Source organism: Octopus bimaculoides, chromosome Z (assembly GCF_046866305.1).
Source record: "Octopus bimaculoides isolate indiv1 chromosome Z, ASM4686630v1, whole genome shotgun sequence".
NCBI classification, from domain to species: domain Eukaryota; kingdom Metazoa; phylum Mollusca; class Cephalopoda; order Octopoda; family Octopodidae; genus Octopus; species Octopus bimaculoides.
Genome location: NC_142944.1, coordinates 45,134,422 through 45,151,421, shown reverse-complemented (window position 1 = coordinate 45,151,421; position 17,000 = coordinate 45,134,422). Strand labels below are relative to the sequence as shown.

The window sequence follows — 17,000 nt, the reverse complement described above, 5'->3', positions numbered from 1 at the left end:
CATTTGATTGCAGCCATACTGGAGCCCCACCTTGAAGGGTTTTAGTCAAATAAATCGACCCCAGGGCTTATTTTTAATGCCAAGTACTTATACTATCACTCTTTTTTGCTGAAGCAGTCATAGAAAGCAAACACAGACACAAAGACACACATATAGATATATACATATACACACACACACATACATGCAGACACATGCCCACGCACACACATGCCAGTGCACACACTTATATAGATGTGAGTATATCTTTTGTCTTCTAGTTGTTTCAGTTATTGACCGGTGGCCATGCTGGAGTACTACCTTGATGGTTTTACTTGAGCAAATAGACTCCAGTACTTTTTTTAAAGTCGGTCATTTATTCTATCAGACTTTTTGCTGAACCACTAGTTACTCACCAGTACCAGTTGCAGTGGTGGGGAACAAAAACACATACATACATGTATATATATATATATATATATATATATATATATATATATATATATATATATATATATATACATATATATATATATATATATATATATATATATATATATATGTGTGTGTGTGTGTGTGTGTGTGTGTGTTTAGGCATTGGAGTGGCTGTGTGGTAAGTAGCTTGCTTACCAACCACATGGTTCTGGGTTCAGTCCCACTGCGTGGCACCTTGGGCAAGTGTCTTCTACCATAGCCTTGGGCTGACCAAAGTGTTGTGAGTGGATTTGGTAGACGTATATATGTATATATGTATGTATGTTTGTGTGTCTGTGTTTGTCACCCCAACATTGCTTGACAACTGATGCTGGTGTGTTTATGTCCGCGTAACTTAGTGGTTCGGCAAAAAGAGACCGATAGAAGAAGTACTAGGCTTCTAAAGAATAAGTCCTGGGGTTGATTTGTGCTCGACTAAAGGCGGTGCTCAAACATAGCCACAGTCAAATGACTGAAACAAGTAAAAGAGTATGTTTGTGTGTGTGTATAATTATATATATATGTAATATAGTGATATATATATATATATATATCATCATCATCATCAACATGTTGACAGAACAAAATCTTATTTTGTACAAAATTCTATAATATTTTTATTATCATGACTATTATATACTCCTTATAATATACTCTTATGTGTATTTCCATCTTTTCTCTTTCTGTGTATAAAAAAAATATATATGTATATTTTATGAAATTAAGGATACAATCACTTTAATGATTTTATCAAGTGGCCAGCGTGAAATAAAAACCTTGTAGGTATATATATATATATATATATATATATATATAAACAATATATGAGTATATGCATATATATGTACATACACAAATATTTTCCTTTCCCCATCCCCACATTTTCTCCCTTTTCCTTTTCCCATTTTCCTTTCCCCATTTTCTGTCCCTTTTTACTTTCCCCTTTTTTTCCTTCTTCCTCCTCTTTTCTTCTTTCCCCAAAGTTACTTGGCAAACCTCACCAGCACTGGTAACACAAAATGAAAAGCACTCAACACATTCTGTGAAAGGGTTGGTATTAGGAGGAGGGGGTGGGTGCAGCTGTGTAGAAACCCTGCCAAAGCTGACATCAGAGCTTGATGAGGCCCTATGGCTCACCAGCTACTGTCAAACCATCCAACCCATGCCAGCTTGGAAAGCTGATGCTAATTGATGATAGTGAACGATAATGATGATGATGATGATGATGATCAAAAGACAAGCGGTGAAGCAACAAAAACAAAGAGAAAGGCAAACAGACTCACAGACAGACAAACAAAAAATACTTTTGTTGTTGTTGTTTTTGTTTTCTCTCTCTCTGCAATTCAGAAGCAGAAGCAAGAATATAAGATATTCATACACTCAGCTCTTCATAGCTTCATGTTATATCAATAGTTCACAAATCAGTTGTTATTGATTAATAATTGAAAGTACTTATACTACCCAACAAAAGTAGTTTTGCCAGATTTTTTATTTACTTATTTATTTTATTCATTCCTTCGTTTATTAGTTTATATATATATATATATATATATATATATATACACACACACATGTATGTTAACATATGATGATTTGTGTGTGTTTATATATATATGTATATATATATATATATATATATATATATATATATATATATATATATATATTAGCACTGTATTGACCAGACTATCAGATGTTATACATCAATGATCACAATACTCTTCCAATTCTTGATTGTGCCCTTCTTTTTCATCTTGGTCCAAATTGTCTAACTAAATCATCTTCCCATCGTTGTGGAGGCCTTCCAAGTAGCCTTTTCCAATCTCTCAGATTCCACTTGACAACTGCATGGGTTCAGCTGCTTGCTATCTACGAACATTGTGACTTGTCTGACCCAGAAGAACTTGTACGTTTGGTATTCTGTGATCACATCATTTTACCCCACTCCATTCTCAAATTATCTCGTTTCAAATATGCTTGTGTAATGATATTCTTAGCATGGATCTTTCCATGGCCCTTTGCATTATAATGCAAAGGGCTTCTTGTATACATATTTATATGTATATACTAGGTGTACCCATCATGACTCATTGCGTCATAATCACTGCAAGTTGATAATGTTGATGCACAGCAGGAAAGGGTAAAATACTATTTCGAACTTCATGCAATAAAATTCTTAAATAATACAGTTCTCTTGTCTTTGGTGCTTTGGTGTGACAACATAAACACGACCAAATAGTCTTCAACATTTTTTACCTCGCTTTCTTCTTTGTTATTCTTTGTTATTACTGTTCCAAATGGACTACTTGGGTACCTCAGTATAAAGTAATGTTTTTGCCAGGTTATCATTGATGCACAATGAAAAAAATTCTGTCATATAGGTGCAGGAGTGGCTGTGTGGTAAGTAGCTTGCTTACCAACCACACGGTTCCGGGTTCAGTCCCACTGCGTGGCACCTTGGGTAAGTGTCTTCTACTATTGCCTCGGGTCGACCTAAGCCTTGTAAGTGGATTTGGTAGACGGAAACTGAAAGAAGCTCATCATATATATATATATATATATATATATATATATATATATATATATACATATATATATATATATATATGTATGTATGTGTGTACGTGTTCGTGTGTCTGTGTTTGTCTACCCCCAACATCGCTTGACAACCGATGCTGGTGTGTTTACGTCCCCGTAACTTAGCGGTTCGGCAAAAGAGACCGATAAAATAAGTACTAGGCTTCTAAAGAATAAGTCCTGGGGTTGATTTGCTCGGCTAAAGGTGGTGCTCCAGCATGGCCGCAATCAAATGACTGAAACAAGTAAAAGAGTAAAAGAGTATATGTCGTTCATTGACAGCCATATACATCCTCATCAATTCTGAGCAATATTCTTTATTCATCTGGTAGATGAACTTGCAGTCTCAATATAGCAGGTGTTCTCTTTCATGAATTGAAAATCCTAAAATGGATGCAACTGCTTCAGATGGTCCAGTATATCTACTCATTAGATATTGACTAACTTCGTTATCATTGTTTATTTCAACAGCAGCTTAGTCATTTCCTTTCAGCGTGTACTTAATGACATATTTACTGAGGCTACGATTTCAATGTTGCAGTGACATTTGAATGCTCTTAGAAGAGTTTCATTATAAGGTACAACTCATTTGTTGTTGTTTGTTTTATCCATCTTATTTGATTCAACTTCTTCCATTGCAACTGATCTTCATCCTTCATCTATAAAGAGATAGTTTCTCTGTTTTTCTACCTTTTGATTAAGATGATAAAGATTAGTATTTTATTTTAAATAAAATAGTAATTTTCCCCTTTGAGAAAAAAAAAAAAAAAAAATCAAGTACTTGTAATTCAAAAAATATCACATAAAAATTTCAATCCATGGTACTCAAAAATTATATAAATGATTAAGGGAAGAAAAAAGAAAGTAAGGAAAAAGCACAGACAATGGTTAGCTGCGACGACTCTTTGAAATGTCAACATTTTCAATTTCATTTTTTTTTCCTTAAAGTTGGAAATGACTATTTTATTTGTAATCTGTATCATTTTCATCAAATGGTAGGAAAACAGGAAAACCTTTAGTTTTAGTATAATATAATATATATATATATATATATATATATATATATATATATATATATATATATATATATAAGCAAAGACTGAAAATTGTGGTACCATTTTAATTCTGTGTTACATATGTTTCATTACAAGATGAGAAATAAATTTTATGAATATAAATATCAATATTGATAACAATATAAATATAGTAAATTCATGATAGAAATATACATACATTGTATAAAACTTATAGGATATTTGCTAATTGTAAATCTTCATACTAGAATATGCAGATGTGCTTTTCAATGACACAGCCTGAATTATAATCTCTTGTGTGTGTGTATTAAATGATACAGGTATGGGGATATTTTCAAAATTGGGCAAAACAAAACTTCTTATTCATAAAAATAGTCACAAATGTTGTACCCAGTGGGGCATATATATTAACCCATTATTCATTTTATCATAAAATGAAAAACTTTAGGTTTTGGTTAATGAAAGTTTACTGATTGATCATTATATTTATTGATAATATTTTACATTATTTACAACTTGAAATGACCATTCTTTGCTTTTACCATAGCCCTTAATCTTTGCTCATCTGAAGTGCATGACTTTTTCATCACTTCTTAACCATTATCCTCAAGTTCCCTTTTGGATTCTTTCCACCTTCTATTCACAGCTTCAATGATTTTCCTGCTATGAACTGTCACTATGTTTTTACTCAAGAAAGTACCCTGGCACCTACACCCAATTTAACAGAGGACTGGTCCAAGAAACATTTTGTGGTTTTTTTTTTTTACAAGTCCATTTGGCTTCCTTCAAGCCCTGTTATCAATCCTAGGATTTTGCAATGTGGCCCATATTGGAAGTAGCAATATCATACTTACTCAAGTGTGCTAAGCCAAAAAGAAGCTCTTAAAACGTTGTGGTCCATTTTGAATAAAAAAAAAGGTGGTGAAAACATCATGCACTTCAGTTGGAAAAAGAGCAAGGACTATGATGAAGGCAAAGGGTGGCCATTTTGAATTGTAAATACATGTAAAATATTTGCATTAAATGTAACACTCAACCTGTAACTTTTCATAAACCATAACTTAAAACTATTATATGATTAAATGAATAACAGGTGAATACATATGCTGCACCCTGTGTAACATTTGCAACTATTTTCGTGAATGAGAATGTTTCAACTTAAATTTGAATAATAGTTAAATGTTTATACTACTCCCAATAAAGAACTGTGAGGTTATAAAACAGTTGAATGTTTGCAGAAAAACTGTTCTTAATGTGTGGAAAAAATTTCAAGAAATGCAAGCAACCTTGCCACATCCAATTCCAGAAGAATCATTGAAGCCATCAATAAGAGTTTGAAGAGAAATTCATGAAGGAGTAAGATGACGAAAGGGGTAGCAATGCAGCTGATAAAAGATTAAGAGTTAATAGTGAAAGCAAAGGGTGGCCATTTTGAATTGTAAATATATGTAAAATATTGTCACTAAATATAACAATCAATCTATGAATTTTCTTTAACCAAATCATAAATTTTTTTACACTATGATAAGATGAGTAATCAGTAAGTATATATGGCACTCCCAATATACTTTTATACCCACCTATATACAGGTATTTTGCCAGTCCTAGAAACTGAGTTGCAGTAGTGGAAATTCTGTATTGTCAATATACACAATTATATATTCATACAGTTCTATACTTATATACTCACCTATATATATTCTGAATATACATTTTTTTCTTTTTGTTTTCCTACATTTAGGTAACATAGAATATTCCTGTCCAGCCAACAGTGACTGTGAAATAACAAAACGGAGGCGAAAAGCTTGCCAAGCATGCCGATTTCAAAAATGTTTAAGTGTAGGCATGCTACGAGAAGGTATGTACCTGCTTTATTTTTTATTTTTTTCCATAGAAATTATTAAAGTTTACAAGTAAAAAACAAAAATGAAAACTAAAAATAAATAAATTATTGCATAAAGTATAAAACATGAAATATAGATTATTTTTTCATTAATTATTTCAATTCTGGATTCAGTTTGGATTTCTGTTTTCTGTGTCTGCCTGCATGCTTGCCTGTCTCCCCACCTCTCTCTCCCTCTGCTTTTCTTTCTCTTTCTGCCTCTCTCTCTCTCTCTCTGTTTCTGTCTGTCTCTCTCTGTGCCTTTTCTCTTAACTTTAACTTACCATTGTTTTTAATGTGAATGGTAACTTCGGATATTTTATTCTGTAAAGAATTGTGCTTTGTTATATGAACCAATATACCATAATTCTGCTTGGCACCTTAGGCAAGTGTCTTCTACTATAGCCCTCGACCAACCAAAGCCTTATGAGTGAATTTGGTAGATGGAAACTGAAAGAAGCCTGTCGTGTGTGTGTATTAGTGCCTTTGTGTTTGTGTTTGTCCTCCACTACTGTCTGACAATTGATGTTGGTTTGTTTGGGTTTGGGTTAGGGTTAGGGTTAGGGTTAGGGTTATGAATACGAACAACAAGAAATAACAACAGGCTCCTTTCGACTGAGAACGAATTAAATTGAGCTGGCGTGTATGAAGTGAAGGCCTAAAGGCAGGAACATGGGAGATGGAGACAAGAGGTGTTGACGGTCGGCAGTCAGGCCAAAAATGAAAGAACATGGCTGGTCAGACACCGGTCACGAGGAAGGAGGAGAGATGGGTAGGAGACAGCGGGATTGAAGGATTAGAAAAAAAAATCAGAGACAAAGAGAAAGGTACAGGGGAGATAAAAAAGTGAGAAATAGTGGGAGTTAAAGAAAGAGAGGGCCAAGAAATGTGAGAGAGGGGAGCAAGAAAAAGGAAGGAAAATAAGGGGGGGAATAAAAGACATACATGCATACACACACACACACACACACACATATATATATATATATATATATATATATATATATATATATATATATATATATATATATATATATATATATATATGTATGTATGTATCTGTATGTATATTTCTTTATATGTGTTATTTCTTTACTACCCACAATGTGTGTGTGTGTATTTTTGTGAATATGAAAGTTTCAATTTATGTCTGAATTGTGTCCTTCCTAACGCCAACCACTTTACAGAGTGTACTGAGTGCTTCTTTACATGGCACCCCACATCAATAAGGTCACCAAGTAACTTGCAAGACAAAAAACTTCTCAAATAAATGGGCAGTAGTGTTGAGGGAGGTGACTTTGATGTCTGGGGATGAGAGTATGAATAGAGGGATAGAAATAGGTGTCTCGTCGTAAAGGAGATACACGGCTATCTCCGATGGTGAGAAAGAGAGAGAGAGAGAGAGAGAAATAACAGAGAGGGAAGAGAGAAAGAGAGGGCTAGCTGTAAAAAGACAGAATGGTTGGGGGTTTGTATGCCTTTGATCTACTAAATCAGAAATGAATGAAGGCAAAACAACAGCAGCTCATTACATCACATGGAGTGAAGATATTCAACAATTCTTCACTATTCTGTTATTAAATTCATGACCTGCTAATTATAATTGTCCTAGATTTCTTAAACATTATCTTATTCTGTTGTTTTTTTTTATATATTTTATTTATTTATTTATTATTTTTTTTTTTTTTAATATCCTGTTACAGTATGCCTGCATGATAATTTGACTATCAAATTATTACTTGTTCTAGCTCAGATCTTTTTAACCCTTTTCGCTTTTCTCTTTCTGTGGTTATAGCCCACCATACTGTTACCTTGACTACCATCTAACTTACCCACCCTTACCTCTCTTCCATTCTTCTTCATTAACTCATTACTCATTAGTAAAAAGTATTAGCTGCCAAATGACACTGATAAAGAATCATTCCCCACCACCCTTGCTTCTGGACGGTAATTTTCCTAACCATATTTTCCCTGGCATGGACATGTAGTAAGAAGTGTACTTCCCAACCACATCGTTCTGGGTTCAGTTCACTGTGTGGCACCATGGGCGAATGTCTTCTACTATAGCCTCAGTCCAACCAAAGTCTTTTGAGTGAATTTGGAGACAGAAACTGAAAGAAGACCATCATGTGTGTGTGTGTGTGTGTGTGTGTGTGTATAGCACCAGCAGCAGTGAGGTCATTGAGTAACTTGCAATACAAGTCCCCTCAAGGGGAATAGGATTGAAAGAGGTGGCTTTGTGTCATGTGACAAGAAGTAAGAGTAGATAAGTAAGAATAGAGGGAGAGAAATAAATGTCTTGCAGTAGAGGTGATACATAACTACCTCAATTGAGAAGATTATATTTGATATACACACATATATATAATTGGATTCTCATCATCATTTAACATTCTCCTTCCATGCTGGCATCAATTGGGTTGTTTGACAGGAGGTGGTGAGCCAGAGGACTGTGTCATGGGTGATTGGTAATAAAGTCTCAGGAAAAAAATCACAGTAATAAAGTCACAATCTTGTCTAGAAAAAAACGTCAGAATTAATTTATGGTGGCCTGTAATAAAGTAACAGGAAAAAAAGTCACGATTAATTTATGGGATCCAGACAAAACCCTTGTGACTTTTTCACCTGGATTTGGTGAGCCAGAGATCTGTGTCAAGCCCTACTGCATGCTTAGGCATGGTTTCTGTAGCTGAATTCCCTTCTTATTGCCAACCACTTTACCAAGTGTATTGAGTACGTTTTTGTGCCACCTCCTATACTAAGGTCACCACCTGCACTATTTGGGCTTATCAACAACAACAACAATTATATCTTTATCCCATCAATTATACAAACTTTCATTTGAGCAAACATGCGTATAGGCCAAGAATACAGCTGATATTTGTTTTGAACAACTAGTAAATGCAAGATAACGGTGCTTCTCTTCTGCTGTGGTGGAAGCAGAAATGATAGACTTGGAAAGATGAGCTTATGGGAAAAAAAGAAACAAAACAAAACAAAACAGATTCTCAGAGAACTAATGTCAGTCTGCAGAGGCTGAAATTTATTTCTTAAATTTCACAAATCTAAATAATTTTGTATGCTATTGGGTGAGGAAAGTACTTACTGCTGCTTGAAATGAAGTTCTTCATAGAAAAAGGAGAGAGAGAAAGTGGTTTTATATAGTCATTAATGCTTACCACACAGCCATACCTATGGCTCTTTGTATGTGTAAATATGCACAAAAATATCTATACACACACACACACACACACGTATATGTTCTCTTCTGCTTTTAATTATTTGTATATTCTTCTGAGAAAGAAGCTGGTTTCTAACAAGTATATTAAACTCCATCGTTTAAATGTAGATAACAAAAACAAGTTCATATTTTAAAATCAAGTAAAGTCTTGCATATTTGTGATACTTCAATTAAACTAGCCACATCTGATCCAAATATTCTACCTCCTTTAAGTTCAAACTGACCAGTTCTATCCTCTCACACCTATCCTACAATGTCATTTAAAAGATAAATGATCACATCATCAACATCTTGAAGCTATGAAAGATAATACATAATTAATTCAAAACAACGGGAATAAATAAGCATTACATTTGACAGAATAATCTGAACACTAAGGGGTTAATAAGTACTGGCTCCACAAAAGCCTCCTTCACTTACAGTGATTACCAATTGTGAGAAAGTCTATTTAACTGACAGAGAATGCTATATCTGAGAAGTTTACCCGCACCTGTACATTCTGTAAAGTGGTTGGTATAAGGAAGGGCATCCAGCCATAGAGACCATACCAAAATAGACATTAGAGCTTGGATGCAGCCTTGCACCTCACCAACACTGTCAAACCATCCAATCCATGCCAGCATGAAAAATGGATGCTAAATGATGATAATAATCCAATTATATAAATAGATATGTAATATAATCTTTCCAACATGGGTAACCATATATCTCTTCTATGACAATACTCTCATTCCCCCCCCCCCCCCCCCCGTTACCATTTTCATACACATCACTTGGCACAATGCTGCCTCCCTCAATACTACTCACCCCCACTTGTTTGAGGGGGTGTCTAGTCTTGCATGTTACTTAGTGAACTGGTTAATGCCAGTGCTACATAAAAAGCACCCAGTACACTCTGTATAGTGGTTGGTCTTGGGAAGGATATCCAACCATAGAAACCATGCCAAAGTAGATACTTGAGCTTCACTCAGTTGTCCAACTTAAACCAACATAAGGAATGAATGTTAATTAATGATGATGATGACAGTGATGATGATGACGACAACGACGAGGGTGGTGGTGGTGGTGGTGATGATGACAATTAGAGAAGCATATTTGTCTCTCATCAAGTCAACAGCAAAAATCTTTTCAGTGCTACATTTTATATGATCCTTATCAACAAACACATCACAACCAATCACCAATAGTAAAGGAAGCACTTGGAAACATTTGTGTATTTTATAGTCGTGAATAAGATTACTCTGCTGTAATGAAGGCTAAGTAAAGAGGTTGGTAAATACTTGACTGAACAAGAGATCAAAGGTTAACAATTGCATAGGGGGTGGTTGGAGCAGTGCAGTAAGCAACAACAAAAAAAAAAAACGGTCTTTTACATCTTTTATCTCTTGTTTCAGTCATTGGACTACAGCCATGCTGGAGCACCAGACTGAAGGGTTTTAATAGAATGAATTAACCCCAGTACTTTTTTTTTTTTAAAGCCTAATACTTATTCTATCAGTCACTTTTGCCAAACTGTTAAGTTATGGGTACATAAACAAACCAACTCTGATTGTCAAGCAGTGGTGTGGGATACAGCTACAATATAAACACAAAGATACACGCACACAAATACTTGTATACACACAGATACACACACGCTTGTGCATAATGACTTCTTTCAGTTTCTGTCTTCCAAATCCCCTCACAAGCACTCACAAGGCTTTGGTTGGCCCAGGGCTATAGAAGAAGACATTTGCCCAATGTGTCACTGAACCAGAAACACGGACTAAATTCGTATATATGTATATACCATTGATGGTGATCATAATAATGATGTGTGTGTGTCTGTGTGTACACACATACACACATGCACACACAAGATGTATTCCAGAAATTCTGAAACTTTTTCAGAAGAGATTTATTAATTTCAAAGAATACAAAACTCTAATCTCTTTCGAAGTAAGAGCCTCTGTCTTCAATGCACATGTTGAAGAACTTCAGCCACTTCATCAGGACCTTATAAAGGTCCTGCAAAGTGAAGGTGTCCAAGACCCTTGTCACAGCCTCCTTCATCTTCTTCAACTTTGGAACCAACCAAAAGTCACAGAAATCAAGGTTTGGACTGTAGGGAGAGTGAGTGACAGTTTTGATGCCCATTTCTGTCAAATTGTTGGTTACCAGGATGGAATTATGGACTGGTGCATTATCCTCGAACATGTGCTCTGACCTTTTGCAATGAAATCTTTCCATGAACTTCCTTAAAACCTTCAAAAGGTACTTTTTGTTGACAATCTGTCCAGAGGGAATCCTTTGGACGTAGATGATGTCCTTGCTGTTGAAAAACAGGATCACCACGAGCTTCATGGTGGACTTAATTTGCTTGGTCTCTTGCGCCAACAAAAACAGATGTTCAGCTGACACGAGTTAATCCATAAGCAATCTGGATCATTTAATAAGTTTCAGAAACATTTTTGCCCAGTATCACACAAAACTTTATTGCATAGTGAGCTTCCAAATGTCCCAAATTATCTGTGACAAGTAATGTTTAGAAGGGTGTGTTCAAAGTTATAGCCATCTCCTCAGTCTGAGTAACAACAGGAGGATCAACTCATTAGACGTATAATAAGGATGTACAAAAATTACAATAATTTACAGCAATTATAACTGCCTCTCCTAAAAAAAAGTTTCGAACTTTCTGGAATGCATCTTGTGTGTGTGTGTGTGTGTGTGTGTGTGTATTAATGTAGTAGGATCCAATCAATTGTGGTAAATGAAACAGTTTGTTAGCCTCTAACATATGTAGACTAGTATTAAAAACAAGGATACTATAATAGATCAATAAACTTTAGTTATCTATGTATCAAATATCTTTCTCCTCTCTCAAAATTATAAAGTAATCTTGATAAAATGACATGTGCAATACAACTCCTGTACAAAAGCAACTTAAGTTGCTTAGTATGTGATTATTAAATGAGTGAATGAAAGGAAAAGAAGAAGCAGTTATGCACTACATATGTTTCAAAAATGTATGGCATCTGTATGATGTAACATTAAAACTTTTATATAATTTTCCCATACACCTTATCTTTAGGTGCAACTCTGTCTGTCTTTCTGTGTCTATCTCTCTCTCCATATATATTGGATCATCCCATAAATAATGCAGTTTTATCAATTGCATGAACTAGAAGTCGGAGGGGAATGGGATAAACTACCTGCATCAACTTGCTATAAAACAGGTAGTAATTTTACCTTGTCCTTCGGCGCATAATCGGCATAGTTTGCTTTATGAGTTCAATAAAGGCAACAACGCAACGGGAAGTGCGTGGAATATTAATGCAGTATTTGGGGATCAGACAATAAGCATAAGCCAGTGTCAATGGTGGTTCCAGAAATTCTGAGTGCATATGGGGAGTCTGGAGTTAGGCATGTATGTCACATATCCACCTCATCACAGCTGGAATTTGCTCCGTAAAGTATACAGCCATGACAGATTAGCTCTCTTGAGCACAGTTGTATTAGGAATTTTATTCTGTCTCCTAATGTTAAGAACTTTTCACAGGCATATCAGATGAATGCGGTTAAGTTGTTTTTTTGCATTTCTTTTCACACACACACACACACACACACATTAATGATTGTGTGTATGTCCAGTTATAACAAAAACAATTTTACATTAATCTGGTGGATTATGTCGGCAATCTGATGATGGCTCAGCTGGCATCTCCTTTTCAACTACTCCCACTCATTTTTATAAATAAAAGGGGTTAGCCATGTAACTCCTCTATTGCAAAACACCTGTGCTTGTCCCTGTGTCTTATTTTAGCTTCTCAACACCTAACATAAAGCTACACTCGCTTCTCAAATCCTCCCCACTTAGTTTTGGGAGCATCTTTCCTTTTTCCTCACTGTTCTTCTGTCTTACATGGTATATGGTGACCTCACTAGTGCTGGTGCTATGTAAAAAGCACCCAGCCCACTCTGTAAAGTGGTCAACATTAAGAAGGACATCCAATTTTAGAAATTGCATCCAGGTACAAAAAGGTCTTGATAATAAAATCATAGGAAAAAAAGTCACCAGGGTTTTGTCGGTGGGGGTGGGGGGTCCAAAGGAGTTTCATTCCAGGAGGGTTTTGTCTGGATTTCATAAATTATGACTTTATCACTGTGATTTTTTTTTCCTTGTGACTTTATAACTGGTCATCTTAGAAACCATGCCAAAGCAGAAAGTGGTGAGGTCTTTTGGCTTACTAGTTCCTGTCAAATCATCCAAACCGTGCTAAGAAGGAAGGAGTATGTTAAATGATAATGCTGATGTTAACCCAGTTATAGTCTACATACATATATATATATCTAACATAATGTTTTCAAATGGAGTAGCCATATACCTACTCTACTGCAAGACACTTATTTCTGTCCCTCTCTTATACTTTTCAGCTGGCTCAAAGCGGCCTCTCTCAATATCACTCTTCAACTCAGTTGAGAGATCTTTGTTTTGTGAGTTACTTGGTGACTGTAATAGTGCTGGTGCTACGTAAAACACACCCAGTACACTTTGTAAAGTGGTTGGCATTAGGAAGAGCATCCAGCTGTAGAAGCCATGCCAAAGCAGATAATAGAACTTAGTGCAGTCTTCAGATTTGCCAACTCCTGCTGGCTTGGAAAATGGACGGTTGATGATGATGGTGGTGATGATGATGGTGATGGTGGTGATTGTTGTTGTTGCTGTTGTTGTTGTTAACTATACAGCCAAAGAGAATAAGAAATAAAAAAAAGTTTTTAAAAAGCACTCAATAAGAAACTAGTTAAACCTGACTAAATGGTTGGTAGAAGCTGTATTGTGATGAAAGCCTTCAGATCTTTTCAAGAATGACTCCGCGTAGCTTCAAGGTTACGATTGCTGTTATTGCTTATAATCCTCTCTCTCTTTCTCTCTCTCTCTGTTATTTTCTTTCCTTATTTCTTTGAAATGTATTTTTTCTTCTTTCATCTTTTCTTTCTTTCTTTCTTAAGTTCTCCATCTTTCTTCTCTTTCATTAGTTTATTTATTTCTCTTTTATTTTTTCTCCTCTGTCTTTCTCCTTTTCTTTCACTCGTCTCTTCCACTCTTTCCTTTCTTCCTTTCATTATCCTTATTTTCTTCTTCTTTCATTTAATCCTTCATTTCCTTGTATCCTGTTTTTCCTTCTTTTTTCATTTATTCATTCTCTTTCACCCCACTCATTCTTCTTCTTCTTCTCCTCCTCCTCCTCCTTCTTCTTTTTCTTCTTCTTCTTCTTCTTCTTCTTCTTCTTCTTCTTCTATTATCACTTATTGGGGCACCCATGTATCTACTCCACAACAAAACACCTACCCTTGTATCTCTATAATCTCTCTACTAACACAGAGCCACCCCAGTCTCAGTATTACTTCCCAACTCCCAGCTGAGGAGTTTTGTCTCGCAATCTGCTTGGTGACCCTGTTGGTGTTAGTGCCATGTAAAAAGCACTTGTCGTGGTGCCATGTAAATGTGCCCATGTTGGTGTCACACATAAAACACTAAGTACACTCTTTAAAGTGGTTGGCATTGGGAAGGGTATCCAGTTGCAGGAACCATTGCCAAAACACACAATGGGGCCTGGTGCAGTTCTCTGGCATACCGGCGCCTGTTAAACCATCCAACCCTTGACAGCATGGAAAACATTGTCTAAGTGATGATGATGATGATGGTGGTGGTGGTGGTGGTGGTGGTGATGATGGGAATGATTTTACTCTTTCTCTTAAACCTTTCTCTTCATCACATGGTTCTGGGTTCAATCCCACTGTGTGGCACCTTGGGCAAGTGTCTTCTACTATAGCCTCGGGCCAACCAAAGCTTTGTGAGTGGATTTGGAAACTGAAAGAAGCCCGTAGTATATATGTAGATATATATATATGTATGTGTGTTTGTGTGTCTGTGTTTGTCCCCCCAACAACCGATGCTGGTGTGTTTACGTCCCCGTAACTTAGTGGTTCGGCAAAAAGAAACCGATAGAATAAGTACCAGGCTTCCAAAGAATAAGTCCTGGGGTTGATTTGCTCGACTAAAGGTGGTGCTCCAGCATGGCCACTGTCACATGACTGAAACAAGTAAAAGAGTAGTGTCAACTTCTCCTTTCATAAATAAATAAACAAGTGTTTAGACATTTGTTTCTCAATCTCATAGTTCCAGTTGGGAAAGAGGGCACAGATTTTTCTTTATTTGTACATTTGTTTGACAAAAACAGTGCAGGAATCTTAAATGAATTTAGGCTCCTGCCAGATATGCAAGGAAAGTGAATGAATATTTTACAGCATCTTTTGATAATAAGATTGTAAATTTTCATAGATTTTGTACTTATTTAAAGTGTAAAGAAGTATACAAGTTACCCTTAAAATGATCGTTTTTAGTTTGTTCACATTTGGTACACACTTAGCAGCCATAACCTGTCATTTAAAGGTTAAATCAGGTGATACTTTAAGTCCACCATACAGAAATACATACAGTCCATCAAATGAGATTTCTCCTCTAGTTTCTCTCAACAAGTAAAGCACGATTGATCTGCAACTCTAATAAAAGACACTTTTGGAAGATACCAAATCCGAGATCATGGGTTGTCAACAAAGATCTGAGAATCTTCTACAAAGTGTGTCAGAGAGAGCACCTTTGGCTGTTTGTAATAGAAGAGAATGAAAGCCTCAACTTCTAATTTTATTCACCGACTCGACTCGAGACCAGGTCTGAGAATCTTCTTCTACAAGGTGGTCTTGTTAAATCAGGTGGTAGAAAGTACCAAATCCTGAACTGTGAGTTGTCTACAAATTGAACTTTTTAACCACTCAGTATCTATTCAACGTCCTTCAACTATCAGCACCATATTCTAACAATCTCTTCCAAAACACATTTAGATTTGCAAGCTTCTCTTGCCAACAATATTTAAACATAAATAAATGTGGTTTCTCTGCTTTCTCTTGTATTTCTTCTTTTGTTTCTCATCTCTCTCTCATTCTTTCTTTCTTTATTTATTTATTTATTTATTCTTCTACGTCTGATATCAAATTTCTAGTCAGATATTAAATTATCCGTTCTATCAGTATTTCTCTGTTTCTCTATAAAGATGTCGAATTAAGTGTTGTGGCAAACAAGTAGTATTTGCCACTGATTGACATTTTAAATGTAATCATTTGACCACTTAATTTATTTGTGACATTAACAACCAGAGTAATGTGTGTAGGTATATATATGTATACACACATGCGTGCACACACAAACACACACACACACACACATATAAATACATACATATGTGTGTGTATATCTATATTTATTTATATATATGTTTACATATGTACATACATATATAATATATACATGTGTGTGTGTGTGTATATATATATATATATATATATATATATATGTATATACATAGGTATATGTCTGTATGTTTTCCTGAGTGTGTATGTGTAAGTGCAAGGTGCATTCCAGAAGTTTTCACACTTTGTAAGGAGATGCAGTTATAACACTCCTAGATTATTGTGATTTTGATATAACATTACTCTACACTTAATAAGCTGACATGCCAACTTTTGGTATTCCAAACTGTTGGCGGCAGCTGTAACCTGCATCTTGAACACACCCTACTAAATACTGCTTGTCATAGCTGACTAGCTTGAAGAATGATGTTAGGAAGCTAAGACAATTTAGAATCTCACTATGAATTGATGTTTTTATTATTAAACTAGGTAAAAACACTATAGAAACCTATCAAATGCTCCACAGTGCTTACGAATTAACTTGTATGGGCCAAGCATCGGTATTTCGCTAGTACAAGAGGCCAGG

The 17,000-nt window shown here is 35.5% G+C and overlaps 1 protein-coding gene across 4 annotated transcripts in view; it reads left to right on the top strand.

Moving 5' to 3' along the window:
• The window catches only part of LOC106883388 (steroid hormone receptor ERR1), a 234,315-nt gene that overhangs the window by 175,251 nt on the left and 42,064 nt on the right, over window positions 1–17,000 (top strand). For all 4 annotated transcript variants that reach the window (XM_052973526.2, XM_052973522.2, XM_052973523.2 and 1 more), the window contains exon 3: window positions 5,806–5,922. In XM_052973526.2, the coding sequence (XP_052829486.1) occupies window positions 5,806–5,922 (117 nt within the window). The remainder of the gene's footprint in view (window positions 1–5,805; window positions 5,923–17,000) is intronic.